The sequence below is a fragment of the Haliaeetus leucocephalus genome, unplaced genomic scaffold (assembly GCF_000737465.1).
Source record: "Haliaeetus leucocephalus isolate CR32 unplaced genomic scaffold, Haliaeetus_leucocephalus-4.0 Scaffold228, whole genome shotgun sequence".
Lineage (NCBI taxonomy): Eukaryota > Metazoa > Chordata > Aves > Accipitriformes > Accipitridae > Haliaeetus > Haliaeetus leucocephalus.
The window spans coordinates 20,885,769-20,905,725 of record NW_010972664.1 but is presented as its reverse complement, the minus strand read 5'-3'; the positions used below and the strand labels follow the sequence as shown (position 1 = coordinate 20,905,725).

Sequence of the window (19,957 nt, the reverse complement as noted above, 5' to 3'; positions counted from 1 at the left end):
CCACCTTGGTGTCATCTCAAACTTCTTGAGGGTGCACTCAATCCCCTCATCCAGATCATTGATAAAGACATTAAAGAGAACTGGGTGTCTCCCCTCATTCTTAGAAAATAGTCTATACAAACTAGAGAAGAGAAACGTTACTAGGGACAGTACATGGTGACTTTGCACTGCATAGCAGGCCCACCTTTATCTGCTTTGAATGAGGTTGTTCCTTTAAAAAAATAATCCATTTTTTAATTCTACGTGCTCATCCATTGACACACAACTTCATAAATACATACACAAAATTTGAAGTTCCAAATGTTGTCTGATCTGGGGACAGTAAAAAAGCTTGTGAGCTTTAAAACACGATGAGGATCACAAATACATAAAAATATAAGTCATGTTGACAGGGGATAAAATGTGCAACAAATTCCTAGCAGGTTACTAGGAATATTTATTGCAACACATGGAGATCCCATGAGCATGACATGCATGAGTGTAAGTCCTTATGGTACAATTCCTAAATCCAGAACACCTCCCAGATATTCAGGTGGTGATTGAATAGTCAAATATTAATTTCTTGTCCCTACTTCCATTCCTGAAGTATACCAGAAGGACAAAAATAAATAAAAAAAAAATCACAGCACATGATTCACTGCTGCATATCAAGCTCTCAGCAGAAACCGGGCTCTTGACATGGATCTTCAGAGACACAACACCTCCATTTCATTCATTTTGTTAGGTGGCAGTGGTTACCTGTGAGATAGACTTTCTTCCTCCCAAAGCGATCTGAGAGCTGGCCAAAGGAGATTGCTCCCACAAACACACCACTGAAGTAGAAAGAACTGGCAGCACTGACTTTGTATGATGTGTTGCCAATTAAAAACCACTGGATGGAGGAAAAAAAAGAAAAGGCTAATTAACCAGAATCCAAACAGTTCAGCAGTTCACCAACAGCTAATAGTTCGAGGAGGATAACATACTTTAAGGAAAATCAAACTTTGCATAAATCTCCTAAGCATCACATTCAGTCAGGCATCAGATAGTCACCAAAACACAACTGCTGTCTGACTCACCGGGTGGTACTAACCAATTACACAGTTCCCCCAAATCACGTACAGTCTTTGATTCTGAAACCAAGGACAGATCCCTCAGAATATTGTAATTTTTGCAGCCTTCTCCCAATCTCCCTTTTATTGCCTTTTCTCACACAAATCTACTAGCATAAATACACTCAGTCCTACCTCCTGACCTATGCTGCCACAGTGTGTAGGCACACTACGCAAAAATAAAAATTGTGGTTTACGTCCAAAGATAACCCTGCATATGTTCCTCCTTATGAACTGTCTTGTCACTGAGAAACACTTTGGTAGCATTAGACAGGTTTTCTGGTATTGCAAATACTCATATTTTTCACAGTGTAATTTGTGTCATTTCCAGTTCTTCTCAATTCCAAATACAAACCTGATCTTCATATGTTTGCTTCTTACAGAATTAATGTCTCAGGTTGAATCTGACAGGAGAGTCTTTCCCCCACAAAACTGTAGAATGAAAATATGCCACATTCTCACTGTTCAAAAGTTATTTCCTTTTCTATTTTAAGAACTCCACATCTTCTGTTCTTTAATTTTCTACTCTTCTTGCACCCTGAGATAATGTTTCCTTTTAGTGATACCCAACTTTTCTTCCTGTGCTGGTAAGCTGGTGATTATGTCATTATCCCTGCAATAACACTCTAATCTTCTCCTCATAATCTTCTCTTCCTCTACCAAAATCCCATTAGATATCCTTTCTAGCAAAGCTTATATTATTTCAAAGCTCAGTTATAAACTACCTCACCATGAGAACAGAGCCGTGCAATTAAACCTCACCAAGATTAGGGAACTAACAAAACAAAATCATTCAGAAGCTCCAGGAACATAACTTGCTTACTCTCAGTATATGCTTCATTTTGAATTGTCACTTTAATGGTGAGGTGTTTACTGATACGGTAGGTAATATGCCCATAAAGCAACAAGACTAACAAAATTCAATTCTAAAACTAACCATGTGACAACAAATCAGTTTTTGAAGCTTCTCTAGATTTTAAAAACAATTCCCAGAAAAATAAATTTGCATAATAACAGCATATGAGATTAATTTTACCTTGAAATAACATGGTCAGTTTGTTTTATACAAGCTACAAGAATGATGCCCTAACTTTTGGTATAAACATTAAGGAAACTGCCAACACTGAAACTCAGTGACATTAGATGCCTTCTGAATCATTTGGGGATTAAGGGATAATTTGGTTGCAAAGCAAAATTTGTTCTGCAAATTAATCTCAACAGCTAAGACGGCCTCTAAAGGGCTTCCACATAAAGCATATTACATGTATATGCTTGATATTCATAAATCAAGCTTTTTACATTAGAATATTTTTCAGTGTAAATTTGCAATGGTCATATTATTAGTAAGTGATGCCACAAGTTAAGCATTACTCCTCCTCAAATGTAGAAAAAGCTTCTTTACACATCAGTAATGAAATTAGATAGTGACGAGATATACCCCAATAAGTGTGATCTAACATCTTTATATTTAGCACATAACTCAACTTCCAAATATACCACACATTCAGCTAAAATTTTGAAAAAAACTATTTTAACAGTGGGAAACGGGAGAGGTAACAAGACTTTTATACACATGGGCCTTTACTGAGAAGTATGTTAAAGAACTACAAAGCAGAATCTACACAAGTTGCCTTGGGATTTTTTTTTCCAGTTTTGTACTTTTCAAGTAAACTTTGCTCTTTACCTGCATTTCATATTCATTCAACTAAAATGCCTAAGAATCTTTATAAAATTTATGTCCTAAAACATTGCTAGGCTCCACACACATCTGACTTGTCAAGTTTAAAAGACTAAAAGAATCTTGGAAAAATTAAAAAGCAAAAAAGAAAAACGCAGAGAAAGTTTGAAAACCTTACTGAGCTTTAAATAATGCTAAAAAACAATCCACCATCCATTACGATTTTAATTTAAATAGTGGCAGAAGTACTCATATCCTCTTTATTACCAGAATAAAAAGCAATGCCTGTTGTACACAACTGTTTGGTACTATTCCAAAGCTGGGAGATTTTATTAATATGCTTATAAACAATAAAGTGCTTTACAGGGCTAATTCAGATAGCATTAATGCCTCCAGACAAAAGCCATGAATTATCAAGTGGTACTACACTTCACTCAACTGTACAGCTCTAAATTCAGGTCTTGTAACAGATGCACTCAGATAGGGCTCTTCCAAGAACAATTTGACATTAACAGATTCTGAAAGCCCCAGGAAGGGCAGGTGTTGCACAGTGCAGAGTCTGGAATCATTTCTGTAGGGACTGTGGCTAGACCACAAAAGAAGACACTTAGAGAACACAGAGGCCACACCACCACACCAATAAAGCTAAAAGTTGTTTTGGGATAGGACGGGGAGAGTTGCTTTGTCCACCTGACTCCCTACTGCCCATGTCTTCCCTCATACCTGGAGTTGCAAAGACTGCAGAAGCCAGTTCCTCTCCAGTTCCTCCACTGCTTGCTAACTGCATGATGGATGCACTACAGGCATTTGACCTTAGCAAGGGAATCACAAGAGGTGGCCAGAAAGAGCTCAGGGTCCATAAGGGATTTTGAGTACATTAGTACAAGAAATAGCATGATTCCAGCTCAGTTGTGGAACCAGGCTACAGGATCCAATATATAACTTCCACATGAAGAAGGTTAGAAGTTTTGGAGCAGAACTTTGGTCAAGATCTGCATAAAAAAAAGCTAGTTTTTCTTGCCAGTAAATATATGAATAGATTACCTGTTCCCTACCTGGAGGCAGCACCTGTTTCATTTGCTAATCAAAACATGCATTGGTATGGAAGAAAAAAGCAGTATAACCAGGCGCCTACAACCAACCCAATAAGATTTACTACTCAACACAAGGCAATGAAGCACATTTCAGACTTACCTCTGAGACTATTGATGTGAAGCTGCTGCTGAAGTGTATGTGCTTATGCACCTCACTGCCATTGGCAGTCAGAAGCCATTCCCCAAAAGCTCTCTGCTCACTCACTGACTGGTTGCTATGGCTCCAATTAGCTGAGAGCTCTTGGAGATCCCAGTGGTAGGGAGGAGTTGCGCCCACCAGTGCAATGAGGATGGCTTCAGTGGCCACATAGAGCTGGCATGAAAGACAAAAACCAAAGATGCTAAACATACATCCAAGCAATGCTTCCTCTGCAGCTGAATCAAATCAGTATTAATACTCGTATTTTATATTCACCTTCTACCACTACAAGATGCCATGTATAGCCCCCATCTACCAAATATCATGCGCTAAAGAACCATAACTTCAAGACGGTGGTTCTTGCACTTTTGATATGTTGATTATTTGAGAGAAAAAAAAGTTCCTCTCCTGACACCCTTCCCTCAGTCAGAGGCCCCCCAACTCTCACACACAGTAAGTACACCTCCTGGATGCATGGAAAGTTGTTAGTAATACTAAGGAGACAAAATAAAACTATCCATTAATGCAAGTATATTATTCTACTATATCCTCTCCTTCCACCTGTGTTGTTCATTCCTCTACTTGGATATTTGGAATAAATTTCCTCCTCACTGTTTCATATCTAATCTTTCCCAGTTTTACCAAAATCAATTCTTTCCTATTTTTTAATCTTCTGTGAACCTGTTTTACTCTAAAAAAAAAAAAGAGATAAAGGCACACATGTGAACATACATATACATTTTTTAATATATCTACACATTTATACAGACACACAAGGTCTAAATACCACAATTAACAGCTGGCTTTGTTTAGGAAAGAATAAATACAACTGCTGGAAACCCAGACATTTCAAGCCTGGTCTAGAGCTGGGTCACTGCTGCTTGCTCATAAGAACATTCACAGGCCACTGCTTTAACAGGCTACGTTACAACTCCATCTTAAAACCCAGTGGTTTTAGACCTGTTTGAACATAGAAGTGCCACAAGTTCAGCAACAGAAGACAGCTGACAACATCTTCTGAGGCAAAAGGAGTTGCTGGCAACAACACAAAGACACCCCCCCCACCCTCTCCAAATAACAATGCCTCTTGTCACAAGCCCTCACTGAAGAATGGTAACTCAGCACAGTACCTCCTGATAAAAAAAAAATTCTGTTGCTTCTCCTGGCTACTACTACCTCCATTAAAAAAAAACCCTCAGCCACGCCACTGCGATCCTCAAACCCCACTTCAGCTACCTCCTGAATACAGTCCCTGCTCTGCTCCCAGCACCTCCTCCGTATGTTCTTGGGAAAAAAGTACCAGCAGGAAGTGTGTTCTCTCAGAAAGCTGCTACATAAATAATTCTCAAAACTGGGAAGACCATAGATAGGCACAAAAAAAAAAAAGTCTGAGGACCTCTGAATTCCGATGCAAGCAACGCCACATAATCCTATTCTGTGTTCAACAGCTGAGCAGAGTTACACCCAGGTCTGAATGAGAATTACTACTAAATTAACACAGAGACCCCCGAGTTATTACCTGAAAGCATGTCCTTTCCATCAGCTCCTTTTTGCATTCTACATGATCAACTGCTACTGTAGTGGCAGGAGGTAAATACTTCAAAAAATCATTCTCTTCCCATTTTTTAATATAGAATTATTGAATATCAAAAGGAATTTGGAAGAAAAACCACAATCTGTTAAGTATGTTATTATTTAAACTAAATAACTTCTAGATAGATAATGGTGAAAGTAAAAGACTTTGTCTGCAAAAGAAGGCAATGACTAAGATTACATGGGGAAAGAGGTGTTACAAAGCTGAGTGGCCATGTTGCTAGGGATGTATGGATACGGTACTCTCAAGAACAGTTTGAAATTACTGAGAAATGAGAATTACAGGTCATGATCTGTGGTGCATCCCTGTATTCCAACTATCTCAGACAATCCATGTCAGGACTAAGTGATAACATCCTCGCTTTTGTCTTGTGAAATAATAAACATATTTTTGAAGTAGTTCAGGAAATGAAATCCTCAAGGCATTTAGTTTAGAGAAAGAAAGCATAACACTTTTCATTTTTGCTGTAGGTGAAACCCACCCCAGCTACAGAAAACCAAATCAAAAAATAAGTGATTGCAGGCACACAAAGAAACACTACAGATATTTTTTCAATAAAAAAATCCAGCCTTAAGCATCCTAGTGGCTGCAGCAAGCAAGGATATAACAAAGATAGAAACACTTTCAATTGATCTGTTGAATCAGAAAAATGTATGAAGATGGAGACATGTTTTATGTTATCAAATAGTATTGTTCTATACTGAAGTTCACTGGAGTCACTGCTGCCACAAGACTGTTTTTCCTAGTGATCATCCGCCTTGTACTTTGGCTAACAGGCATGGTAAACCTTCTTCATTTCATTGCAAAATCAAAACAAAACCAACACCCACAAAACACCTCCCAAAATTTACACTTCTGAAGACCAGAAATATTTTCTAGAAGTAGTCTTAAATATGATGAAGTGCAAACTTAAAGAAATTCAGAATACAGTTTTTAACATTCAAATAAAAGGCAGGGGTTTCTGTTAATGAATCTGGAGATTCCCCCTCTAAGAATTCAAAACGCTTGCACTTAGCAATCACAGTTGTGTGGGCTGGTAATCAATATAAAATGCTATCAAATCAGAATAGAAATATTATATAAAACAACTTTATAAGGTATAAAATGGCTACTTTATACACACCATGGCAAACAAAGCATTTAATTTTTCATTTGTTCTACAACCCATATAGTGCAAGTCAAGTCAAAATTTATGTCACTTAATGTATACCTTCTATTCATTAAAGATTTTTAATTGGCTCTACATGGATGTTAACAGTTCCCCACCAAAATTCCATGCACTGATCTGTATTAATCAAGATGAACACCAAGCACAGGGGGAGGAGGCAGCAGCTCATAGTCACTGATGATGAAATGCTGAGTTTTGTTAGTTTGGTTTAAGTTTCTCCTGTTTGTTTATATTCTCTGTAGGTTAAAATTTTATAGTTGTCTAGATTAGAAGTCCATGGTGTAAGGAGATTTATTAAAAGGCAACACGCTAACAACCTGTAAACTTTCACTTTCTCTGGTAAGTAGAAGGAGTTTTAGCCATTTATAGCTATTTCATTAACAGATTTTGAAATTAACTTAAATTAACATTTTAAAATTAGTATTCATAGAAATATCTGGAATGTCTTGACCAACTTTGTTGGAAGTAATTTATTATGAAAATAACACCAAGGAAAATGTAGAATCTCTAATAAGACTAGCAAGGGAGGGAGAGGAAGAACTTAAATAGTTACATTTATGTATAACGAAACTACACAAAAATAATTTAAGAAACTCTTTTAGAGCTCATAATTTACCCATTATTAAGCACAAATGAAAAACAAAAGCAAGACTTAAATTCTACTAGGAAGTGCTTTCAACCTTTTTAATCAGCTCATTAGCAATTCACAACCAGCCTGGTTATTCTAGACAAGTATCAGCTGAAGCATTCACTGCTGAACAAAATAATGAGTAAGCCACTAACTGCTGACCTTTCAAACACAGAAACATTAAAACTGCACCTTAAGGAAAGATAGAAATTAAGGAAGAACCTGGCTCTGGCAGAAGCCTACAGTTAAGAGATGGTAACATTTTAGGATTAGAGTCATTTTTTCCTGAACCCATGACAAGCAGCTGAAAAGCTGGAGGGCCACCTTATTTTTGAAAGTCTGATGATCTCATCTGCTCCAAGTTATTTCAAAAGGGTGATTTGCCTTTAAAGACACATGAACTTCCCCCCCAAGTCTTGTGTGGGAAAGCCCTAAAACATCTTTCTGCTGCAAAATTTTTACCTGCTGCTAACAACACACTCTTCTAGCAATGTATCTTCCCCCTCTTGGTAGCACAATGAGAGAACACCTTAAGACAGAAGGAAAGGCTATGTTGTAGTTACAAAGCAAAGACCCATCATGTGCAGAACACAATGTCATCTCTCAGACACTTAAACCCAGCCCCACTCTGATAGGAAATATTCCCCATGAAGAATGTAACCACTGTTGATTATTATCTGTGCAATGAGAAAGTCAACACATTTTGAAAGAACTTAGGGTTTCTGTAGAGAAACTGAGAAACGTACCCAATTCAGAGGTTTTCAACCTTACAGTGTAGGCCTCCAGAATCTACATAAAAAGGTCCAAAGTCTGCCCAAGCCCATACACAGCTTTATCCTAGAATTCTTCAACATCAACATTGAAATCTAACACTGTACATCAAACCGCAACTCTCAGAGCCTCATTTCCTACAGGTCTGTGGAAAACGTGCCCCTAGCTTCCCCTTCTTCTCTGTTCCAAACATCCAAACACACACATCAACTCTGTTTCATGCTCAGTATCATTTTGGTAGGCAATGGCATCAGTAGGGGTTTGGTGCTGCTCCTGCTCAGACCAGCCAGGCAGCACACGTGCAGATTAGTCAAGCAACTGCTGCCACCAAACAGCACGCACACACACAGACAAGGCCTGCTTTACTTCCCATCAGCACAGGCAAACAGTTGAGTCTCAAGAGCAAATAACTTCATTACACAAGTTTTCTGCAAAGGCAGTCCAAAGAGCCAGCTCCTGTGTACACACCTTTGCCTGACAGGGCCATGGGAACCCTGCACACACCTTGTACCTGTACTCCTGCCTACCTAATGATGACAAAACTGGTGATAGCATTGGTGATAGGACTGCAGGATACAGACCTAGGCTCTCACCTCCTCAGCTCAAGTTGCTTTAATAATTATTTTGTAGTCTATCACGAGAAAACGAATCTACCCTTTTTCTGCCAACACACAGAAGTGATCTTTACAAGCAAAATTTAGGGAAGTAATTTCAGCTCTGCACTTTTGTCACTAGTGCCATTCTAGAGATCCAGTATTCCTAGGTAAATTGATACCATTTGAGATTTCTCAGTTATTGTCAGTGAACCCAAGACTGCTTGTCAGTCTGCTTGTAACTGGAGAGCAAAACAGAAGGTGGAATGCAGAGGGTGACAAAGGAAAGTCAAAACAAAGTTCCACAAAGCGTTCTGCAAGAACAAAACAATATTCTTCACACAAGATCACATGAGTGAATTTAACTCTGTGAGTATGCATACTTCATTAAATTGTGTCAATAGCACAAGATTCTTCTACTTCTTCCACCACCCTATTCTCCCAAATACCAGAATACACAAATAAGAAAACTTACCATCAAGAGACAGGTTGCTATTACTTCCTGCAAGCTGGATTTCTCCACAGTGCTACAGATAGAGATAATGAGCTTGCTGTTAAGTCAGCTGTCAGTTTTCTATTGAAGCAAAATCTTGCAAGACAATTCTCTACACAGTTTGCTCTGGGACAGATGAAACAATTTACAGGATTGAAAAGAGTTCAGTAGGATTCCTCTATGGTGGTATACCGGGCTCTTGAATAAACACCTAGCGTGCTACCTACCACAGAAACATTAAAAATGACCACAAGTACGGGTTTTTTTTCTTGAAAATAACGTTAAGAGGTACAAGCAATGCACATGGTACTATAGAGATCTGGAATTTGCTAGATACCTACAATGTAGCCAGATCCTACAATGCTTCTGGCACATTACTAAGTACACCACCCAGAGAAAAAGACTCACAGCCTTGCCCTACAAAGCATCAAGTTCAGTGGCAGAAATTAACAGAAGTTTTACTATATGTTTAAAGAGGTAGCACAGCAGCTGACTGCATGCTGGTAGACTGAAAACGAGTCCAGAACCACTTCAGGCAGTATAGCCTAAAGCATTTGCATTTTTGTAGTATGCTGGACTATGTGCAACACTTGGAGGCAAACATACTTATCTAGCATGTACTCATAAAAGGGCTGCGAGAGGACTTGCCACTGCTACGACTGGATCACCCTGAGCAAGGGAAATAAAGTCACCTTCACATCATAGGTTGACAGGCCTCTAAACATGAATAAGGAAGCTGGAAGTATTATTTTTCTACCTTTAAAAACAGAAGGCAGAAAGAAAGCTTAGGTGCCTTATTAAAATACCTACATGTAAACTTCCAGTTCCTCTCTGCCAAAAATGCTCACACACTGGTAAGTTAGAGCACCAAGCCAATAAACAAGAACCAAGAACCAAAATTAATGAAAAGCACTATAAATACTACCTGTGCTTGAACAGGAATATTCAAGAAAGTTAAATTACATTAGCATGCAATCAAATGCCAAGACTCCTCAGCTGAACACCAGCTGTACAGTTTCATCAATACCACATCAGAAGTGCCACTCCATTCTTCTTACGTAAAGGACTTACAGGAGAACAAAAAAGTGCCAGAAGTTCCTATTCTAGTCTATGAATATACTACAAACTGTCTCAATAGCGTTACAGGATAACATGAAAAAGTCAGCAGCTGCTGATAAAAAAAAAGAAACACACAAGCATGATTATTCTTTTGTCTGCATTTCATCTTTGTCCCTCTTTCTCTCCATATCTTCCAGCCTGCTTTGGCTATCAACATATCTGAGTCACAGCCAGCATAAGAGATCAAAGTTCACACCTTAGCACACTGGTTTGGGACACTGCCAAAGAACATTGGGTAAGCATCTTTGGTCTCGCAGAGGGAGTTCTGCTAAGACTATGAGAAGAGCTCATTCTAGGCTGTGCCTGGACTTCCTCACTACCAAATGACTAAAGCAGTTAACTTGGTAAAAAGATGCAATAAAAGCATACACTGATTACTTCAGAAGTTTCTGCTATTTAAGTATCCATGCTAAAAGACACTGCTGACATTTGTATAAGCTGCTTTCATTCATTTATTCATTTTAAGGACTTGCCTGAGGATAAGCAATTGGATCTACTTGTGTTTTGTTGTTTGGTTGGTTTTGGTTTTTTTTTTAAATTTAAAAAAAATCTTGGGTTTACTGCTATTTCAGAGCAACATCATGGTCCAGAACTGAAAGAACAGTTTTCCAATTTTGTGGTGGAACTTGCTAAATCAGCAACCAATCAACTTACAGCCTACAGGCCTCAGAAGTCCCCAAATTACTTCTTAATGTTCTGGGAAAAATAATTAAGAAACACAATGCTGTCAGCAGTCTTAAATTTACTGCACAAGGATTCCACATCTTCAGTGGGACACCTGTAGGAGGTCTGCAAATTGAAAGAGATTGAAGAGCTCTGGTCTTTCTCTCTCTATTCTTTAAGACACCAATAACTGAACAGCATACCACAAACAGAAAGCTGGAATAAGCTATACATACAATTCTCTTCAGCTTTCTTAACCTGAGGATCTCGAAAGCTTCATTGTGCCTTACAAGGCAAATAATCCTAACACCCTTTCCCCCTCAAGCCCACCAGGATTAGGAAAATGACCGGTGAACACAAACACAAATGTTTAACCAGGTTAAGTCCCAAACTTAGAGATCATATTGTAAACAGACAAGACCTAGAAAACAGATGCTATTGCTCCAGAGGGACTTCAGTCCCACCAGGCTGGTACCTGCAAAAAAGCAAGCAGAGGTTTTACTTAACACAAACAATGCACATGAAGCACTACATTACCTATAAATAGAAGTACTTATATTAACTACGCCAGTTAAACAAAAAAAGCATTTGAGAGCACAAAACTTTATATGGGTCAGAAATAAAGAGGAACAATCATGTGCAAGTTGGAAACAATTATTCTGAGTTCAATTACACATCTGCCAGTTCTATCACCTGAGAGAAAAGTAAATTAGAGTCTCTAAAATGGAGGAAGTGTCAGTGAGGAGAGCCTTGATGATGTGGCTTGCTACTGGAAAAATACAGATAATTTATTGCCTACAAAACATGGGAAGTTAGAGACCGTGTGTACACGTGGGCAGGGAAGAAGGAAAGGGAGATGATGTGTCATAATACAAATATTCTTAATCCATCCTGTCCAGTAGAATTATGCCTGTGAACTCCCAGGCTCATCTTCTGAAGGTGCTCAGAGAACAGACTGGCTAGATGGATTGTTTCAACAGTTTGCCAGGCTTAAAGCCATCTTGATTAATAGCAGAAGATGGGATTGCTTCAGCTTCCACTGAATCCAAATACCATCCCATTGCACAAAATATTCAATGTAACAAAAAAGTTATTGTTAATAATCTGAAAATATCTGCCCATATGTTTTACCCACATTCCATATAAAGATGCCAATCACCACTGACACGGTGCCTCCCAGGCACCTTCCACTCCCAGTTGTTAAAAAGACATTGCAAAAGCAAGGCATTCAGCCACAGCTAAAGAGCCCCAGAGCACTGCACTCTACACAGCATGTAGCCTTCACTTTTTTAGAAGTTTCATTTGTTTGGTTTGTTTTTTTTTTTAAATAGGCAGAACAATCTGCTGCCTTCCCTCTGTTACTAGGCCTTCAGATTATCTACTTCTCTGTGCTTCTCCCAAAACTCATGCTTCTTGCTATGCCCATCAGCAATAATTCTGTTAAGGCCTTTACAACAGCACATTGAACAGGCATCTTCTAGGACTAAACTGCACAGAAACTGAAGTCAGCCTTGTAAGTTAAACTGCAAAAGCTGACTAGATGTGTTTATATGGATACACACAGAACATGTGGTTTCAGTGTCAGAGCAAATGTAGTAATCATTAGAAGAGCAAGACCACCTAGCAACTGTGAAAGACACTCAGAACCACCTAAATATGAGCTCAACTAAATGTATTTTGTAGTTCTGATGCAGCTAAAGAAGGGAAGGTCTCAAAGCTACAGCTCATGTTTCTTCTCCACCTCAAGTTTGCTCTGACCATAGTTTTCCCCTACATACAAGCATAAATTTAAAGCTTAGCTATATGGATAATGCACTGCTTTGGATTAAGACAAAGCATAATTTTGAGGGAAGATGGAGATGTAGGCCGCTGATAAGGTATTCATGACCCCCTCCATTCAGGATTATTTTTTGAAAAAATGATAGTAAGTTAGCTACTTAAAATTAATCAGTGAGTAAGCAGTTATTAGAATCTAGACTTCTGTGTTATATCTGAGAGTTAAGGACCCCACTGCTAATGAAGCATGTCACAACTCAGCATTGTTATTTCATGTTTTCTGCAGAATATAGCATAATGTCTGCATCAGCTGCAGTCATGTTTTTAAAGTTATAACTGTAATATCAGAAAAGGTAAGTGATTGTTTCTTTTACGGAACAGTTAAGGATCTGAAAGGAGTAATTACAGACAGACCAACCACACTGGGTCTTGACTATATTTCTGATTCTTCTGGCAGCTATGTTTTATTTACAGGCCATTAAAGGACCAAGGAGTCTTGGTTAGCATCCAAATCATTGAAGTGAAATGTAACATGTGACCAAAGAACTACCTTTTTTTCCCTTAAAAGATTCCTCCCACCCAACTGGAGCAAATGGTAGGATTGGTCTTCACTTAGAAGTTACACCGACTTTCAGGTAGAAATATTCTTAGCTAAATAGGTAGCAGCATATCTTTCCGTGTGATTAGTTTACATACTTACACCCACCTAGTTAGCCTTCCCAAGCAGGAATAAGCTATATCAGAACAAGGAATTATATTCAGTGATGCAACTACTCTAAAAGCCTTCATCACTTCTACAAGGAAAGCAACACCATCCTTTAGCATAAGCATGTTCTGAGCAAGATACAATGCACAAAAAGCTGTGGGAATAAGCAGCTTACCTCAAGAAGTAAAAATTTGGGCCCCTACTTTTTATGTTTGTATTCATGCCTCATTTGAAACCACCCTTCCACCTAAGTGGCTGCACACATTTGACACACATTCTGCAACTGCTTTCTTGAGAACCAGCTGGACTTAGAAGTCTTACTTCTCCCACAGACATAAAGAAAAAAGCCAAACAGTGAGGTAATCAAAGTGAAGGAAGGTTACAGGGCAATTCTATAAATCCTTTTTATATCTGCCACCTTGCTTACATACCTTACAGATACAGCTGAACTATGCCTAAGTTACAGCGCAAGTAACTTTAGGTAAGCAGCATGCCTGTCACGAAGCTCCTGGAACACCTTCAGCACCCTATACTAGAAATTGTAATGCAATTTGTGTAATACCCATCTCTTTCCTTCATTTTAAATTGTTCACCAATTTCAGATTTGTTTTGCACTTTCTATTCAGATAAAGTCCTAACAGTATACCTCATCAAGGACTGGGAGTAAGATGTCCAATTTATGATCAATTCTGGCTAGTTCAAAGAACAGCTTAATAGACTCACACAAACACAAGTGTTAAAAGAAGATTCACTGACAGTCAAAGTATTTCATTACTATTACATCTACAGAGTAATGTCTCATGCTATTAAAGAGGTAGAACGTGTATGGGGGTAGATAAATGTCAAGAAACGGAGCTAAACAAGGCTATGTATGGGATCACATCTGTATTATATCTGAAGACAAGACACTACTTCTTTTGAATTATTTCTAAAGATTTGGGATAAGCCTGCCTTACTTGAAGCCACATGACCCAGAATCTGCCTTCCCTCAAAACATTTGTGCAGATGGTCTGATTAAAGTCCAGCATTCTGCATTGGGATATCCCAATGACAGAAGTAATACAGGATCTTGCTGCCAACAGTGCAGAGGTGTTAGCAGCACCACTCATTATGGCTGCACTACATCAAGAATGCCTTTGCCTTAAAACAATTATTCAAGGAACTTGATGTTACTATCTTAGCTGTTTTTCCACCTTCTCTTCAGTTAGCAGTAAGTCCCCTAGTAAGACAGAGGGAAACACCACCCTTGGTAATTATCCACACTACTGTGCAACTCACATTACCCAACTTTAGGCAAAGTCTTTTTCAGCTGTACAAACACCTCCCTTTTAAAACCTAACATTTTTTTTTTTTAACTCTAACTTTTTTTTAAAAAACCTTTTAATAGAAATGTAGTAGGGACACACATCCATTCTCACATTTTGTGGGTTCAGTTTGGAATCCTGTAGTTCAGATTCACTGTCAAAGGCAAACCTCTTTCAACCCTGTATGTTGAGTTACAAGAGACCAAGAAATTTTTTAATATGCTTGTACACTCTCAAGCATCTGATCAAGATGTGAGATTTTGTCTAATGTTGCTAGACACACTAAAAAAACATGAAGAGACACCATTCTTTAATAATGCTTCAATGTAATTTCTTCAAAAGGTAGTGAGCACCTTTGTAGTAATCAATAGGTGTCAAGCAATTACTTTCAGTTCAAAGTCAAGTCCTCAGTATTTTAAGAGTTATCAGCTCCCTTTATTCCTCATTCACTCTCTTAAAGATACACTGGAAATGCAAGAATAACCCAGCCTCAAATTCACATAATTAGTTATCCCCACATTCTTCAGGTAAGTTTGGTCTTTGGGTAATTCTATAGATTTTGGAAAAAATGTTGGTCTACATTAGCTGTTGTCACTCCATTATATAATTAGCAACCATCGCTACAGAACATTCCTAAAAGTCTTCCAAAGTCCTATTAAGTTGGTAGTGAATAAGCCAGGCATGCAGTACCAGCTCAACAAGTTAACAACAGCATCAGGTAGCAGAGGATTAATACAAATCAGTGAAGATGAAAGAAGTAGCCCACAGGACTTACACTTACTCTAGTTTTACACTGATAACATACAAAAACATTTTTCTGACTACAAGCAACCTGGAGGTTTTTTTGCCAGAGTGTCAGTAAGCTCATTCCACAGGTCACTCAAGCCGACATGAAAATTGACTATCATGTGGAAAGTCTCACCCATACCAACATAAGTGTTTGGTACAACTTGCCTCAAAAGTTCTGTGAGCTAAACTATGTTTGTATTTAGAATTCAGAGACAGATACATTGGCATATCAGTAAGGCTACATGGTAGAAGTAGTTTACTGTAGAAATTTATGAGAAGAAAAACACTAAGATGAGGGGAAAATACATATAAAGTATGAAGCTCAAGAGATTAGAAACTTGCAGAGATGAAAAAGCACAAAAGCCTACAAGGAAAGCAAGAACACCTGCTGGGAATCTTACAGGGCAGGGAAAGCAGAAAGTTTAAGCACAGTACATTAGCATCAGAGATGAAAGGACTTGACAGAGCAAAGACAAAAATAGGTTTCACCCATGTGGTATTCTTATCTTTAAGAACATAGGAATATTTTTTTATACCAATAGGCCTATGTGAAAATACAAGCCAACTGAGGGAGCACATGGGAAGGGACAGGGAAATAAGCAATAAAATGGAATAACGAGTCCACGGCAAAGCCAGTGACATAAACTAACAGGACTTCTCATTCTGCAGTGTCTGGCCGCATCTAATCCACTAAAGGAGTCCATGACTACCTAATTCTACATCACACACACCAGATACATTACTTACCTTTTGGTCCATCCTCCAAAGACTGACGATAAACCAGACAAAAGACTTAACACCAGTCGTGGAACCTGCCTTCAGTCTTGCTCTTAACATCCCAGTGACACATTACGTAACTTGGCACCAATAAAGGAACACAGAGAGCAATCAACCACCCAAGCAGTAACCAGTTGTGTAAGTCTACATCTATTCACAAACTGAAAGACAACAAGCTTCACATCTAAATCCTTTACAACCTCCTGCGCCTGCATGATCTGAAGCAAAGAAAATATATCAGTCAGGGGATGATGCTCACTGGTGAAGTTCAAGAATTAAGAAAACATGAGAAGAAAAAAAAAAAAAAGAGCTGCAAACCTGGTACCTTTTTTTCTTTAGTTACTCTGAATCAGTTCCAGGATTTGTAAAGATCTTCCTGTTTACTTCACCCATGAGAAACGCAAGTTAATCCATTAAAAAGAAAACAAACAAACAAAAGCATTACAGAACAGCTGACCCATACTACTTAAAACTCAGGGAATACAGAGCGCTTGTCACCATTGCAGTTCATTCCAGAACATGACCAGCACTGGAAGAAAATAACTATTGCTTCCTTAATCCCTCGTCTTCAGTGAGCATACAAATTTTCCAGCCAGTCAGCCAGTAGAACAAGCTCTAAGCAATATCCAATTTTAAAGGATTAATCAGCTAAATAGCTTTGCAACCAAGTACAGAATTCCCAACTGACAGGACTGGGCATCTGAATTGTCTTTGGTCATCTCACAAAGCTTCTTAATACTTCTGTCATTCCCCTAGCTGCCAGGAGAAGACATCTTTGGTCTCATGGCTCATGACTGGAAGTTCTTGATTACTACAAAATAGTGGCCAGCAGAAGCAGGAGGACACTTAAGTTCCCCTCTTCCCTCCTGCAGCTGGTAAGTTTCCACAATGGCCATAAGCCAGCATTTGTCAGCCTAGCTGAATTCACTACAATTAAGTTTTTGAAGCGTTAACGTGGAGTAAACCAAACTTCCGCCAGATTCAAACTATATGCCTAGGTCTAATTGTGAAGGTGCACATATTGTCCTCATCTCCCCTCCCCACTCCCATAGGAATAGGCACAAGGATGAAGCAAAGCTGGAGGTAAAGACTACAAACCTCATTACAGAACACATCACTTGGTCATGCAGTCTCTGAACGGTATTATAGCACTCCACTGTTACTTTGGACTCCATTTTCATCACGAAACGTGAGAGTTGCAGGTTTGTATCTCAGAATACAAACCTGACTACCCAAAATCATAGAATCATTTAGGTTGGAAAAGACCTTCAAGATCGAGTCCAACCATCATCCATGCCCACTAAACCATGTTCTGGAGTACCCCATCTACTCACTTTTTTAATACCTCCAGGGATAGTGACTCAACCACTTCCCTGGGCAGCCTATTCCAATGTCTGACAACCCTCTAAGTAAATAAATTTTTCCTAATATCTAGCCTAAATCTCCCTTGCCACAAATGTAGAGCCTTGTCCAAATACCTAATGTAGAGACACTGCCCCTACATTCTAAGAGTTAAGGTAAATCATAGTACCATAAGCAGTCATGGCCTGTCAGCTGATTTGATGAGAGCTTCTGCACACAGAGGTATCAGTGACCAGCTGCAGCTTTTCAAACACTTCCACCACAAACAAGCCACACACAACCTAGAGATCACTAGCCTGGGCCATTAACTGTAGGTTGTGTAGGATTCCCAGCAGAGTCTGACAGAAGTCACTGTCTTCCAGTGCAGCTCATGGAAATCCCCGTTTAACTTCACCTCAACCAGCCCTTCACCTGACAAACCGCATACTCCCAATTTGCTCACCGAGCGACACAAGGCACAACTTCTCCGATCGCATCAAGCCATCTGCCCCAAATCCACCCCGCAGAAGTTCGCTCCGCCTTTGGACGGGAGGTCACCTTTTCCCCAGGAGCACAGCAAACTGCTGCAAGGCTAAACCCAGAGCAGAAAACCAATTTACAGCCCCCAGCAGAAGACCTCCGACACCAACCTTCACACCAGGCACCTCCACCCAACCACCTGAGGGGACAACCGCCCACAGCACCCACACTCCGGGGTGGGCGCACACACACCACACACACCCCCACCGACACTGCCTCCCTCACAGAACTTGGGAAAAGGGTCGGGAGGGGAGGCGGCCTCTCACCTGGAGGAGCACGGCCAGCAGGACGCACAGATACACCTGGTAGGGCCCCATCTGCCCCACCAGCGGGAACGCCTCCTCCACCTCCATCCCTCTCCCCGCCCGCCGAGTAGCTCCTACGAGGGACCGCCGAGCAGCGCATCCCCGGCCCGGGGCGGGGAACAACGGCCGGGCCCTCGCCGAGGAGGAGGAGGAGGAAGATGAGGAAGAGGAGGAGGAGGAAAGGGCGGGAGGCGCGAGGCGGCGCTCATGCGCAGGCGCCGGGGAGGGGCCCGCCCGGGGAGGAGGGCGCGCCCGCCAGGGAAGCGGAAACGCAGCGGCCGGCGTGGTGCCGTTAACGGGCGTCGGCGCACGCGCACCTTCCCGGTTTAAATAGCGGGGGAATTGGGAGGGGGGGAGGAAGGGAGGCTCGACCGTTCCTCTGGTTGTTATTGGCCGTCAGCGGGGAAGAGAGGGGGGGCGTGTGTGAGAGGACTTGAGGGGGTGTGTGAGGGGTCTGTGAGGGGTGCGTGACAGCACTGCCGGGGCTCTGTGAGGGGGACCTGAGGTGGGGTGTGAGGGGGTATGTGTGAGAGGACTTGAGGAGGTTTGTGAGGGGTGTGAGACAGCACTGCCGGGGCTCTGTGAGGGGGACCTGAGGTGGGGTGTGAGGGGGTATGTGTGAGAGGACTTGAGGAGGTCTGTGAGGGGTGTGAGACAGCACTGCCGGGGCTCTGCGAGGGGGGCGTGAGGAGTGTGTGACAGCACTGCAGAGGGTCTGTGAGGGGTTAGCGAGGGGGGCCTGAGGTGGGGGGTGAGGTGTGTGTGTGTGTGTGTGTGAGGACTTGAGGAGGTCTGTGAGGGGTATGTGAGTGGTCTGTGAGGGGTGTGTGACAGCACTGCTGGGGGTCTGTGAGGTGGGGTGTGAGGGGGCATGTGTGTGTGAGAGGACTTGAGGGGGTCTGTGAGGGGTCTCTGCGGGGTGTCAGGGAAGCAGCGCGGAGGTGCCTGGGGCGGCTGGGTTGCTCGCAGCGAGTGGGCGCAGGACTGGGGAGATGGGTGCTAGGCAGAGCGGGTGGTGTTCCTCATGAGGTGCAGCAGCTCTGGTCGTAGTTTGGAAGGGGAGGGGGAAAGAGGTATTGCCCCTGGACCCTTGGTTAGACCAAGGCAACACGCTAGCCCCTACGGGCTTGGCCAGAAGGCTGCTGTGGGTCCACGCTAGCGAGGTGGTTCTGGGTTTTGTGGCATTCTCCGTGCGGCAGCTTAGCTCTGATCCAGTTTCATCAGAAGAGCACAGCTAAGTTACAGTCTGCGCTCAGTGGGTTTGCACCTTCATTGAACAGCGTCAGCCCTGTGCCTGGGAAGCTGTACCCACCCTGCTTAAACTCTGTCAATTCATGCAGGACCCCTAAATGCTGACATACCTCAGCTGTGGAATATTCTGTAATTAT

General features: G+C 41.0%; 1 protein-coding gene across 1 annotated transcript in view; it reads right to left on the bottom strand.

Annotated features, from left to right (window-relative positions):
- The window catches only part of SLC22A15 (solute carrier family 22, member 15), a 35,961-nt gene extending 17,344 nt beyond the window's left edge, over positions 1-18,617 (bottom strand). The window contains exons 1-3 of the mRNA XM_010567448.1: positions 18,531-18,617; positions 3,964-4,176; positions 739-871 (exon numbers count right to left, since the gene is read on the bottom strand). Coding sequence (XP_010565750.1) covers positions 739-871; positions 3,964-4,176; positions 18,531-18,617 — 433 coding nt within the window. The remainder of the gene's footprint in view (positions 1-738; positions 872-3,963; positions 4,177-18,530) is intronic.
- Between the last annotated feature and the right edge of the window lie 1,340 nt (positions 18,618-19,957).